Raw genomic sequence first — 13,301 nt, 5'->3', positions numbered from 1 at the left:
TATGAATTAAATTTTAGATGAAAGATATTAACAGCCTCAAAATGGTTTGTTATGAATAATTTAACTATTATTTTCAATGCAATGTAGCTTCATTAATTTTCTCTAAAATCGTTTCGGAGCGATTCTGATATTGTTTGCTACATTACGGGTATATGGGAGGCATTTTAACTGTGGCGAGACATAGTCAGGAAGAATTTGAAAACTTACGAGCACATAAACTTAAAGAAAACGTTAACCATAAAAGATCAAGAGCGCAATAGTTTGAAGTAGAAGAAAAACCAAGAAGATATTTTTGTTATCTAGAATCATGCAATTTTGTCAATTAACAAATAATCAAAGCTGAAAATTGAAAATAGCCAAATTATGCAATCGCAAAAACAAATTTTAAACAAAACAAAGTTGTTTTATTAAACTTTATATAAACAATGTTTTTCACCATCCAAGATTAAATTGGAAAGAAACAACGTTTGATTTATTTAATATAAAGTTTACTGTTAACTAAGATGAAATGATAAATCTAAATTATACTAACGAGATGGAAAAATATTAAAGTTAACTAGAGCCGAGCTCGTTGCAAGCAACGAGGATAACTTCCGTTACAGCTGCAAGCCAAGATAGGATTGTCAATCAGCCTTAATAAAACCACTCTATCTCCTTACCGTGTTAGGATCTAACAGGTATTGATAGGAGGTCATCTTTACACGACCATAACTTCTGACCAATCAGAGCTTTTGATAATGAATTGGAACGCTTCAGAAGTTGATATACAAATTAATTCATGCCTGTTTTCTTTGTAACCTCCAGTTGCAGAGTATTAAAGAGTTAGCCCTCTCATAAAACAGATAAAGGCAAGTATATAATAAATTACGGTTTGGTTTTAATGGATTGTATGCAAATGTAGAGATCATGTGAAGATGACCTCTTATCGATACCTATCAGACCCAGACGAGTGTAAGGAGAAAGGGTAGTGGTGGGGGTGGGGGGGGGGGTCATCTAGCGTTTTTAAAATGCAATATTTGTTTATACCACTGCAGATTGGTAGTAAACCATATACATTAATTTGAGAAACATAAAGAAATCGTGTAAACAAATGTATGAATAGATGATGTACATGTATGCATTAAACAAGGAATGTGAATCGGGACGGGTAAGGTTACAGTCATTAATCGGAAATTGTTTTGGGACAGTGATAGTAGTTGTAGTGAATTTTAACTTGAAGACCTAAAAAAAAAAACATTTAGAAAAGAGAAACAACGCACAGTTCAGCCACTCCCAGCTTTGGGAAAAATGGAAAAAAGTTTGCAGAGTTTTTTTAACGTCATACAGCTGTAACAATAAGAATAGATGCCATATACACAAAGAAATGTATACATAAATCTTAAAATGATTTAAGTGTTAAATCCCGCGCTTACACATGGTATTATCTAGTTGATGATAGCTTAAAACACATTATTAATGTACATGTATGCGTATTTAATTATTTCAACCAGAAAACCAAAGCGAATAAAACGTTTATGTACAACTGATGACAAGATACAAACTAAGCCTTTATCATAGTGTGTGAACACAAAAGTCACTGCGCTGATTCATGGACAACAGTGTTTTTATGTTTCATAAACATTCCGATTCTCTGTAATCATACTAACATCTTTACTGCTAAGACATAAATTAGTTTATATAAAGTGCAGTGAAAAATTAAAATATTGAAATGAACACAAACTGTAAATAAACGAGGACGCCTTCCCCACCCGATGGTGTGCTATACGAGAGGTGCTCAGTGGGAGGGATAACTCTTCGTATAATGTTTTGCCATGCAGGCACGTTTTTTTAAAGGATGGGCATAATTTATCGGAAATCTTGACAAGCAAATAAAAGGAAAGATTCTAAAATCTTTAAAATCTTCACTGTGAGGGAAGCACATGTACATATAGGGTTTGTAAAGAAACTTTAACTACTTTTTATTTTAATACAATTTAGTTTTTAATATGCCAATATTTTTTTGGACTTCATCTAAAAAGTGTGTGTGGAAAAGGGGTGTGTTAATGTCCCAAATTTAATTTTCTAAATGTAAAATTCAGGGAATTGTGGTTGCAAGAAAAAGTCGGCAGGGTTGGAAAGGGTTTGGGAGGGGGCAGAGCTCTCACTGGATCAAAAATCCTTTTTGCCACTTTAGTGCGGCACGAAGATCGACCTATAGTTTTACAATTATTTCTATCATATCACATATTCATCTTACTAACTTGTTTTTCATGTACATGTATGTATGTTTGCACTCTCCTCATTGACGTGTCTATTTGTATCACTAAATGATTTCTAAGTAAAAATACTGAAATTCTGCAGATCTTTAGAGAGAAGAAAAACACTTTTTCTACAATGAAACAAAAAAATATGAATTCATAGACATAAATAAAAAGATGGAGTGAAAGTCACAAAGACATTATTTCTTCTGGTTTTTTTTACTATTTCAGAGGGGTAAGAATTGTACGATCTCCCATTTTGAAAAGTCAGATGTTAAATATTCTGCTGGGAGAGGTGAGGGGTGCTTCTATTTTTGGGAGACAAATATGTCGCTATTCTGTTAAGTCAAGTGAATTATGTTCCAAGGTGTTTGAAAGAAATAAGAAAACCGTCGACACGTGCACTACCCTGATGATTTCTATGGCGACCGATGTACTGCAAAACGTAACGGTATTTCAATAATTTTTAAATATGAGAAGAAATACATGTGTAATTAAGTCAAACATGTATTAAACAGTCACCTGCTGGAGGCACCCAAAGTGACCTCTTAACAAAGGTAAATTTTGAATAGAGACTTGTGAATTTGCCAACATCAAATACCTTATTAGAACAATTATCACAATAAAACAATAATGAATCAAAATGATAGATAATGTATATGATTGAATGTTTTTATAGTATCTATTATATTTACAAATAAGTACAATTACATAGCAATGCATTTTGCATGTAATTTTTATATATTTATTTAAATTATTGAAAAAAGTCATTAAGTGGTAAAACCTTGTTGCTGACATTTTCACAATTATAACACCAACTGTTTTCATGAGTACCGTATATATAAAAAACAAACACTTTTAATACAAATCAACAATTAAGTTTTTAGCCAACAGTTTCTGAACTCAAAATCATTATTAAATTAAGCAATTTTCTCTTGCCTTGCCGCGGACTTTTTTGACACCTATTTCATACATGTTATAAAACATACAGTGTTAATACATACTTAAACAATTCACTTGATTTCCATTCATATCTGATCTGCCAATTATGTAATATAAATACATCGATTAATTTATTTTCTCTCGACTCAAGCGTATAATTATTGTTTACACTAATAACCCGACATTCGGAAGCTATGTTTAAAATCCCCTGGTGTAAATCATGTGACCGGCCAAAATGGCCGCCTAATGCATGTCGACTGTACACTTTTGGATCAAAATACGATAACCGCTGACCGCGTTAGACGGATGACCTCTCTTTAGAGGGCAATTATATAAGGTTTTTCATCGGGAGAAAATAAAATGACCGCATAGGAAAGGTGACTGCTTAATAGAGGTGGCCGCTTCTGCAGTTTTGACTGTATTATAAATTTAAGATCTTTGACGTAAAACTATATATTTATATTTAAACAATTGACCACAGCAGTAAAAGTATCCTTCCAAGTGTTTTTAAAGTTATATAATTACCTGGAGCTATCTATGTCAAGGGCTGTGTGCACTAAAGCGACACGAGATTTTTCGGTAGCACGGCCGGGGTGGTTTAGCTAAGTCAGACTGGCCGAAGGAATAATTAATCTCTAATTCACTTTAAAAGGAATAAAGATATAGGTCTTATATATAAACTCTTCACATGTTTTTGTTGTAATAGCAATGTTTACTATTTTTGTGAAGATTTATAACTTAATAAGGATAATTAAACACTCATTTATTTAAAAACAAAATATACATACAGGTTGGTTATGTGATAAATTCCAATAAATTTATTTGCTGTTTTCCCCTTTTCTTCTTGAATTTTTAGTGGGGAGCCAGGTAGTTTTTATCAAGTACCAAACCGTCTTTTTTTACAATGATTATTAGTTTAACATGTGATTGTATGTACGTGTTGATTTGATATATTGTAAAATTTAAAAAAAGGAAATAAAATTATAAAAGTACAAATCTTGCCGTCATTTAATCAAAAACAAAACCGTACTTAAAAAGCGTATGCAGTCATTTATAATAAAATATAGTTAATAAATAGTGTTTGTCAAGTTCGAAATGCATAATACCTAAATTTTTAAAGTATGGGTTGCCGGAAGGCAATACTTTTAAAGCGTCGTGCAAAACGTAGGACGATTCTGTTTAGGTGAGCCCGATTCGAGTGCCGTCGCTATACCAACTCTATATTACTTGTGTAGCAATCTTATCTACTCAGGCACTATCATTTGGCATGGAATAAAAAGGACACAAGACCGTTTAAAACTAGGACCGATTTTAATTTGTAGCAAAATAAACAATACTTTTTTCTTGATGCACCATGTTCAGTTTCAAATGAGCATTAAGTGCTCAATAAATACACGTAGGAAACTTCCATTAGAAATTCTATTTGTTTTATTTCTGTTTTTTCTGTTTAAAAAAACCAAAGCAAATTCAAGCAAATATTGGGTTTTTATCTTCCTAAACTATAGAACAAACATAAAGATTTAAACCCTAAAAGGAATAATTCTTTTTTTTTTTTTTATGGAACCACTTAACGCTTAACAATATATAAAAACACTTCACGTCTGATCAAGAGGAAGATATTGAGATATAAATAGTGCATAGTGCTTGACATCTTACTTTATATACATAAATAGTTAGGTACAGCCCAGCCTTCTAAAATCTGAAGAACTCTGTATAGAAATACATAAAAGATTTCATTGAACTAAATTGAAAAGGACTGATTGATTCGATTGGATGTTTTTGCGAAAACCCAGTCATCTCGAAAATAAAATTTGCATGAGTCCAAATTATAGTTTAGAGTTAAATGTTATTCACAATTTAAGTGGAACCTCGTTGTAAAAAACATCATATTTTCATTTTTTTTTATTTAATAACATTTTTCAGGAATTATATATACTTCAAAATACACACCAATCAGAAAACATCTACTGTACATATTTTGATTGGTTAGATGATATATGTTGTTAACGATCCTTAAAAAGTCCATGCAAATTGCCAAAATTGAAAATTCCACATCAATTTAAAAAAAGAAGATAATTCAATGCAAAATATAAATTCGCCAAAATAATAGTAGAAATCAATTTTGACATTGTTTTCAATGTTATGTCAACTCTCGGTGTACAAGGTCAACAAATAGATAAACACTGTTATTATGTAACAACATACATTAAAATAAAACTGATAATTTCCAATTACAATATAAGTGGAAGTTGCCATATACATGACATATTAACACCAATAGTTTAAAATAGTTAGTAAATTGAATTATACAATGCAGCGGTTGAATGATTATATATCGAGATTATTCCTAGACTGAATTTTCATTTGAGAAAAAAATGTCAGTGTAAGATTACCACACATTTAAACTCTGGTTTTTTTCTACTTGAAAAACTTTCTGCAAAATTGGAAAAACCATATTTTGTTGTAAAGAGGGTTTTATGATATGATGGCTAATTTAGACTGTTTTTATTCATTATCCATGTAAAAAAAGAAGTTCTATTTTAAGCTAAATAGTTTAAAGTTTTTCTTTACTGTATGACAATTTAAAGCTAAAAATATATCTAAAAATAAATTGAAAAATCTTATTGTTGACCACTGAACCTCCTTACCCGCTTCACAGCTGTGAAATCTTATCAAACTCAAGAATTTCAGGAAAAGACATAACATCCGGACTTTGAAGCAAATTAACAAACTAGTTTCCAAGAGAGAGGACGCAATTATTAGATAGCGCCTTGTATGGTTAACAGTTATGTGGTAAGTAACTAGACAATTTTTTAAGACGAATTTGTGAGAAAGGATTCCGATTTCATGTAGTTTAAAACTGTCAAGAATATGAAACCGATATTTTAGAATTTGTGAAGGATGCTTTTAAAGATTTTATGCAAATATTATATTCTTGTTTGAGTAGGAATTTACGATATTAAACAAATGAGAGAAACACAAGGGCTGTTGATTATTTAAAAAAAATTAAACATTTTGCTAAGGAGTACTTATTATGATTATTTATAAATACAAATTAAATAATCAATAATTTTCAAAAGCTTTCCTGACTTCTTTACAGCTTCGTGCATGTACAGCGTGGTAATATTATAATTTATTTACATTTTCAGAAATCACACACCTATTGCATGAAAATGTGCTCAAGCACAACACCACACACGTAAGTCAATTTGTATTTTAACTTTACAAGTTACAACTCGCAAACCGATATTAAACTTATTTTTAAAATATTTTTCCAGTCAGTTGGCTTTCCAGTTAATGTCTCCGTCAGTTTATCATGGGATGTGTCACATAATAGGGACCCCAGAACACGTTAGCTGTAGAAGGGATATGGTGGACATTAGCGAGTTCCTGGATAATCAACGGCGTGCGAGTAATTCTTGCAAAAAGATGCAAAGTGGTAGCCACAGAGAAGGATTCCGATTCCATAAATCAGACATAGACGAAATGTATATAGTACCTAGGCACCGTGTAATCTGGAATATGTCACAATTTGGGTTGTACAACACCGACAGACATAATCTGATTCTCTGTAACACCTCTGAGAGTCCGCCAGGATTTACTTTACTTAGGTGCTTACACTTAGAAAACATATGCAAAATCGTTAAAGATGCTTGTGTACGAAAGAAAGGAGATTTGTACATATCAAGCTCTAAATTCAGAGAGATCACATGTTCTCTAATAAGACCTAATTCTACAATACATGGACCATGTGGTAGTGGACTTGTCGGAAGAACAATGTATGACTATGCCCATTGTTTTGTCAGTGATTTTTGGCCTCCCACTGCATCATCATGGATAGAAAGATGTCATGCATGGCCTCCGGAGCATATTTCTAGCGACATTTTCCGAAATGGTTGTCACTTTGTTGCGATAGGACACAAACTAGGAAACCACGAAGACATCGAATGGAGAATATCTTTCTCCCAGGCAGAAAACAAACTTGTGTACTCTATGAATCATACGCAATTTTTAATTTATGGCTTGCTGAAGTTGTTCCTGAATGATGTAATTAATGCTGGATTAAGTGATGAAGAGAAAATGCTGTGTTCATATCACATGAAAACAGCCATTTTTTGGGCCATTCAACAAAACATGCTACCTCAGTGGTGTCCAGGAAATATAATGGCAGGTTTCTGGATCTGCTTTAAACTTGTTCTTAAATGGGTGTATGAAGGGGTTTGTCCTAATTTTTTTATTCCCCAGAACAATATGTTCTTAAGTCGTATATATGGCGAAGATCAGAAAAATCTATTTAAAAAACTCAATAAATTGTATGAGAAGGGTATATCCCTGTTGTTACACATTTCACCTATCAGAGAATATATCATTAACAGCCTAATCTATCTTGGATGTATAGTTCCTTACGAATACACTATGGGCTGTGAGTGTTGTTTTGATTTTCCTTTTTTGAAAGAAATAGAAGATTGTGATACTGTAATAACCAACAATCTACAGGACTGTGCAAAAGTCCTCCTTAAAATAGAACAGTTGATCTGTTCACCTCTGACAAGTTATACGACCATCTTGTTACAAAAGCTTACAGCCACAGTCCTTCAAAGTACTGCGTTTGTACTACATGACAAATACAATGATAAAAATGACAACAAAAATACATATATCAGAGACAGAAACGCACTCAACTTGCTTGGATTATCAATGAAATTTGGATATTTGTCGGACATGCTGTACATTGCAATGTTCTATTACAAAACATTCAGATACCAGGAAGCTTTATCTATAATAGATTTATCAAAAGTCAAGATGTCACAACCATATGTCTTGTTTAGAGGACACAGACAACGTAGGGCGTATATTGAGGCTGTAGGAGGACAACCTTTGTCTACAAAAATGAGACAAGCAATAGTAAACTCTCTACGGCTTGACAATGCGATTTGTTATATTACTGAATTGAAGCTGGAACAGGAGTCTAGTGAACGGAGCCACAGAGGTTGGATCCTCATATCACCATTCATTGTTGCAAATATGCTAGAGTTCTTAATCTGTAGACATAACGACACATCAAGAGCACAAGCGGCTCTAGATAATATAACTGCTCTTGTACAGCATGGCGAAGATTTAGTGGATAAAGATTCTGATATTTCGTGGGAGATTCTTGGGATCTGTCAAGAGATCAAGGGCAACATCCAGGCTGCCCGGTTTTCATTTCAGCAGTCACTTGAACAATATCCATATCTTGAAATACAACTTGCTACCAGAGAGAGAATTCAAAACTTAAATGACCAAGAAGTGCATTGACCACCAATCACGTTAATTAATAAGAACAATTATTTGTGACAAAAAGGGGAAAAAACAATATGTTAACTAATCCAGATGATAAACATTTCATATGTCAGTCATAGCTGGAATGTCATCTTTGTTCTCCAATGAGTTGCTATTGATGTAAAAATACTATTTATTACTTACTAAGGAATAAATACTTATTTTTTCCCTTTAAAGGATTATAGATATGGATGTGTTACAAAATAAAATTCCAACACTTTATTTAACATTTATTTTATCTATCTTTGACAAGTAAAATGTTTATGGTGTGACTGTTGGGGCGAGCGCAGCATGTGATCAAATAATGAATTATGATAAGTCAATAAAAATAAAAGTAGCAACGTAACGTATATGAATTTGAATGAAACATACCTATTTTTTAGTAAATTTTCATTATTAATAATTTATAATTTTTTTTTCATTTATATTTAAGCAGAATTTATCCCAGATACAATGTTGTTGAATAATAAAGATTTTAACATAATGTTCATTGCAGTTTATTTCCTCTTTTCTTTTCCTAAACTTACATATAAAAAAAATTGACTTATCATAAATCATAGAGTTGCTCCCACCCCCGATTTAAAATCAATAATTATCTTTTTCTAAAATTTACATGATCATATGAGGAAAATGGAGTCCCCCCTCCATTTGGGAGCATGTAATAAATTGAAGTGAAAATAAAGATATTATTGAGCAGGTAAAGAACCAAAGGCATACTACATACTCACCATTTTTCACCCCGTATTAGAATTTTCCTGATTTTGAGAATATATTTTTTTTTGCTTGTGAAGATTTTTTCAATGAGGCTGCCAAGCCCCCTTAAAGAAATGTTCCTGGAAATTACCGAAAATATAGTGAATAAAATAAATGTGAGCATTCATTCAAATGAGAGCAAGTTACAACTGTATCCTATCTCTGAAGAAATGTTCGCATTCGTTAGCTCTGCATAATTTTTAGAAGATTCTGGTATTTATATTTCAGCAGATTTAATGATAACTAGTTAGAGTAATTTCCCCTTATTATGAAGTCAAAGTTACCGTCGCTCAAATGTCGTCTGTCTCTTTAAAAACTACCCTGAAAAAGAACTACGCGCAACGTACGGCTATGTTTACTTAAAAAGCATGATGTTCTTGAAATTACAAATTTATTCTGTTTCTCCAAAGTTTTAAATTTAATTCTCGCAAGAATGTGAGGTTGGAAACCATTGGTACTTTGAATTGTGGGTCAAAATTTACAGACGCCGAATAAAATCTATCGGCTCAATGTATAAGCTTTGACGTGTATGACGTCACTCGATTATTTTTGATTGAGAGAGTATTGAGATGAACTTTAGAGGTGAGATTATTTTGTCAAAGCCCTATAGTTGTGTCGACTGTATGCCGTATACATCGTTATTGGGTTTTTTTGCCATGATTTCAGGGAACTACTTGGACGATTTAAACAAGGCATTACTGGTCTGATTTACTGACGCAAAAAAGCCAAAAAACTGACGATGAATGAATATGCTACAAGTCTGAATTTTCTATTCACACACGCCTTGCCGGTATAGCTTTAAACCGTGTTCATAATTATATCTAAAAAAAAACCCAATAAAAAGCGTCTGATGTACAATTTATGGAAATATGTATGTGCTGATAAGTTAAATTGTAAAATATCAGCAATCGACTCTGTGTTTTCCCATTAAATTAAGGTACCTATACATGCTTTTACATACAATAGCCTAATCACTGCGCTTGAATTTTCTTAATAGTTCCATAATTAGTTCTCAAACAATGATCTCTTGAATATCGTTTGAAAATATATTCTAAAAATGTTTTTAAACACCATGTTTTTCAGTTATTTAATAATAAAGTTGATTTAATAGTTCAAAGAAAAAACCCAAGAGTTCTTAATCATGAATTATATTTTCAAAGCTCATCTCAAAAGTTTATTTGAATCAATTTTACAAAACAGCTGTTCTTGCTCTTTAGAATCCAACCCCTCCGTGATCTAAATTATATACCAATTATTAAATAAAATAACTAATTTCATGAATAAGAAAATATGAATATAGGGATTGCTTGGTTTGTTTTAGACATCGTGGGGTCCATAAATGCCGTTAGCTGAGCAGAAAAAAATCATCAATTTGTCTGTTCACCTGACTTATCTCTCTCTCTCTCTCTCTCTCTCTCTCTCTCTCTCTCTCTCTCTCTCTCTCTCTCTCTCTCTCTCTCTCTCTCAGGGGGGGGGGGGTCCTGTATTTATCTTTCCGTGCAACGAATGAAAATTAATCATTGAAATTATAATGTAACACAATTTCATATGTCATCATATTTTACAAATTGACTGAACAAATTCCTGTTGCTAGCCTTTAGGTAATCTAAATTATAAAACTGGCTTTATCAAGATAATTACAGATAAATAAATATATGTTGTATAGAGAATTCCTAACGATTTGATGTTATCCTATTTAGAGATGACGCATCCTCTCCCATCAATTATATTGAGATCACCTCTATATGGCCCTGAATAGTATTTCATTACTTAATCTAGAAATTCTCAATACTAGCTCGTTTTTTCTTTCGTTATATGTCATCCTATATCTTCAAAGCAGCATGGTCCGATTTAGACTTAAACACATTGTTGGTCATGCTCATATAAAAAGTCAAGCGATATGAGTCGAGCTATTAAATCATAGGACCAGGAAGCAATAAATCAAACGATATTTTAAAATTTGTCATTATCAAAATTTTTCATAAATTTAATCAATGCCAAAAGAGTAAAAAAAGCAAACTTCATTTTTTTCTTCTAAAAAATGATGCATGTAATTAGACCATTGATTTATTTTTATTTTTTTTAATATACTTAGAACCAAATTTGAAGCAAAGTTAACGGTCTATCCCCTTCCTCTCGATCATGCTACAAAAAGGAATTAACCAATTATTCATATAAAGGCCAAGATAGACAAAAAAATCAATATTTAACCACCAATGTTTTTTGTCATAATTTCATTTTTCTTTTTTAGAGAAAATAGTAAATTGATGGCACAACATATGCCTGATTAAAAGAAAACGTTGGCATATAAAAAGTGCATATTGCTTGACATCTTCCTTTATTAATTTTAAAGTTAGAACAGCTGTTCTCTGAGGGTCTTAAAGAAGGCTCAAACTTGAAAATGTAAGGGCTCTATATGAAAATAGAATAAAAAACCCAGATCCAATTGGAGTATATTTAAGAGGACTATAAGAGTGTTGCCACTTTCAGACTATAATGATTTCCTTGACTAATAGAGATCAATACAAATATTAAGGAGACTATTGAGGTCAGTACAAAGATTAAGGAAACTTTTAGAAATTTGAATCTTGCAAATATGAAATTTTACTCGACCAAAAATAGTATATAGCTTAAAAAAATAATTATAGATCATATGGGTAATTTTTAATCTGTTACCTAAATCTTTATGAGTAGATTTTTTTGTGTGTTTGATACGCACAAGTATAGTAAAGAGTTAAAATTTAATTTAAAGGTAAACGTTTTTTTATTTTTGTGTAAAGAAGATCACACTAAAAATTATCGATTATTAACGAGGATAAGCGGGATAACTCGTTCCCATATCTCGAAATATTTTATTCGTACCATGAAGTCTGGCATTCATATTTTTCGGAAACCTTTTGTCAAAGAAGGAGAATTACTAGTAAGTTACTAGTAAGCAATCGAACATGAAGGAAAACTGTCAACGAGCAAGAGACAAGAAAGGTCGGTTCAAAAAAGGGTTCACTTGTTTTTCCACCGGCTGTGACATAAATAACATCGATGTGAACAATAATGAAACTCAGACATACGTAGATGATGTAAAAGAAAGACTGTATGGACTTGCGAGCTTATTAACGACACTTAAAAAAGTTGAGTTATATAGTTTTAATGAAATACCTTTATTAAATAGTACTAGGTGTAGTCTTTACCAGGAATCAACATTTTATTTAGGATCACCTTTTCAAAAGAGCTTAAAAGAAACATTTAATAAAATTTAGAAGCCTTTTATAATTTACAACCGCGATGCCTTGTAGTGTTTACGTGCTATGAGAAAGGTTGCATAAGCACTCAGAATATGAAATGAAAATGATAGAAATGATAGAGCATTTACTTGTAGCACTTTTAAATCTCTACAGCTGTCACTGGGATTTAAGAATGTATGTATAATGTTTTTTGAGAGCAGCCTATTCTGTTGAAGACGGGCGATGCATCCGGAACACATCTGGTCTTTAAGAGAAAGAAACATATAAACAAATCATCCGGAACACTTTAAACCTTTCACAGAAAAAATAAATCTTATGAGTTTTATCCTGTGAGATTAAGTCCGAAGGTGTTACGCATGACTAGTAAACATACAGAAACTTGCTAATATGATATGAAAACTAAATGTGTTTGGAACGGGGAAGTGTCAGACTAATTCATAAGTAGCAAGCTTTGGTGTTTAAAAAAGAGAGGGAGAGAGAGAAAGAAAGAATTAGAGAAAGAAAGAAAGAAAGAAAATAAAGAAAGAAAGAAAGAAAGAAAGAAAGAAAGAAAGAAAGAAAGAAAGAAAGAAAGAAAAGAAAGACCATCATATCACATTTAAATTCAAGGAACGAATTTAATTTCTAACTATGTTATACGATTAAACATAACTTGGGGCAGTTTACGCTCTATAAACCGCGAAGCAGTGTATAAAAAAGCGTAAACTGTCCGAAGTTATGTTATACTCGTATAACATAGGTAGAAATTAAATTTATTTCTTATAATTTAATTTTCTACAGCTAAAATCAGAGAGAAATGCCCATT

The 13,301-nt window shown here is 32.0% G+C and overlaps 1 protein-coding gene across 1 annotated transcript; it reads left to right on the top strand.

Annotated features, from left to right (window-relative positions):
• Positions 1–5,790: 5,790 nt before the first annotated feature.
• Positions 5,791–8,608, top strand: LOC117683656 (uncharacterized). The gene is made up of 3 exons (XM_066073627.1): positions 5,791–5,972; positions 6,329–6,378; positions 6,458–8,608. Exons 1-3 carry the CDS (start codon positions 5,955–5,957, stop codon positions 8,475–8,477), a joined length of 2,088 nt encoding a protein of 695 aa, XP_065929699.1. The 5' UTR covers positions 5,791–5,954; the 3' UTR covers positions 8,478–8,608.
• Positions 8,609–13,301: the final 4,693 nt, after the last annotated feature.

The sequence above is a fragment of the Magallana gigas genome, chromosome 10 (genome assembly GCF_963853765.1).
Source record: "Magallana gigas chromosome 10, xbMagGiga1.1, whole genome shotgun sequence".
In the NCBI taxonomy this organism is placed as follows: domain Eukaryota; kingdom Metazoa; phylum Mollusca; class Bivalvia; order Ostreida; family Ostreidae; genus Magallana; species Magallana gigas.
This window is presented reverse-complemented; position numbering and strand designations above follow the sequence as displayed.

Coding starts and splice junctions, on each gene's coding strand:
- LOC117683656 (XM_066073627.1), top strand. Junction 6,379..6,457: donor TCAAGCACAACACCACACAC/GTAAGTCAATTT, acceptor ATATTTTTCCAG/TCAGTTGGCTTTCCAGTTAA.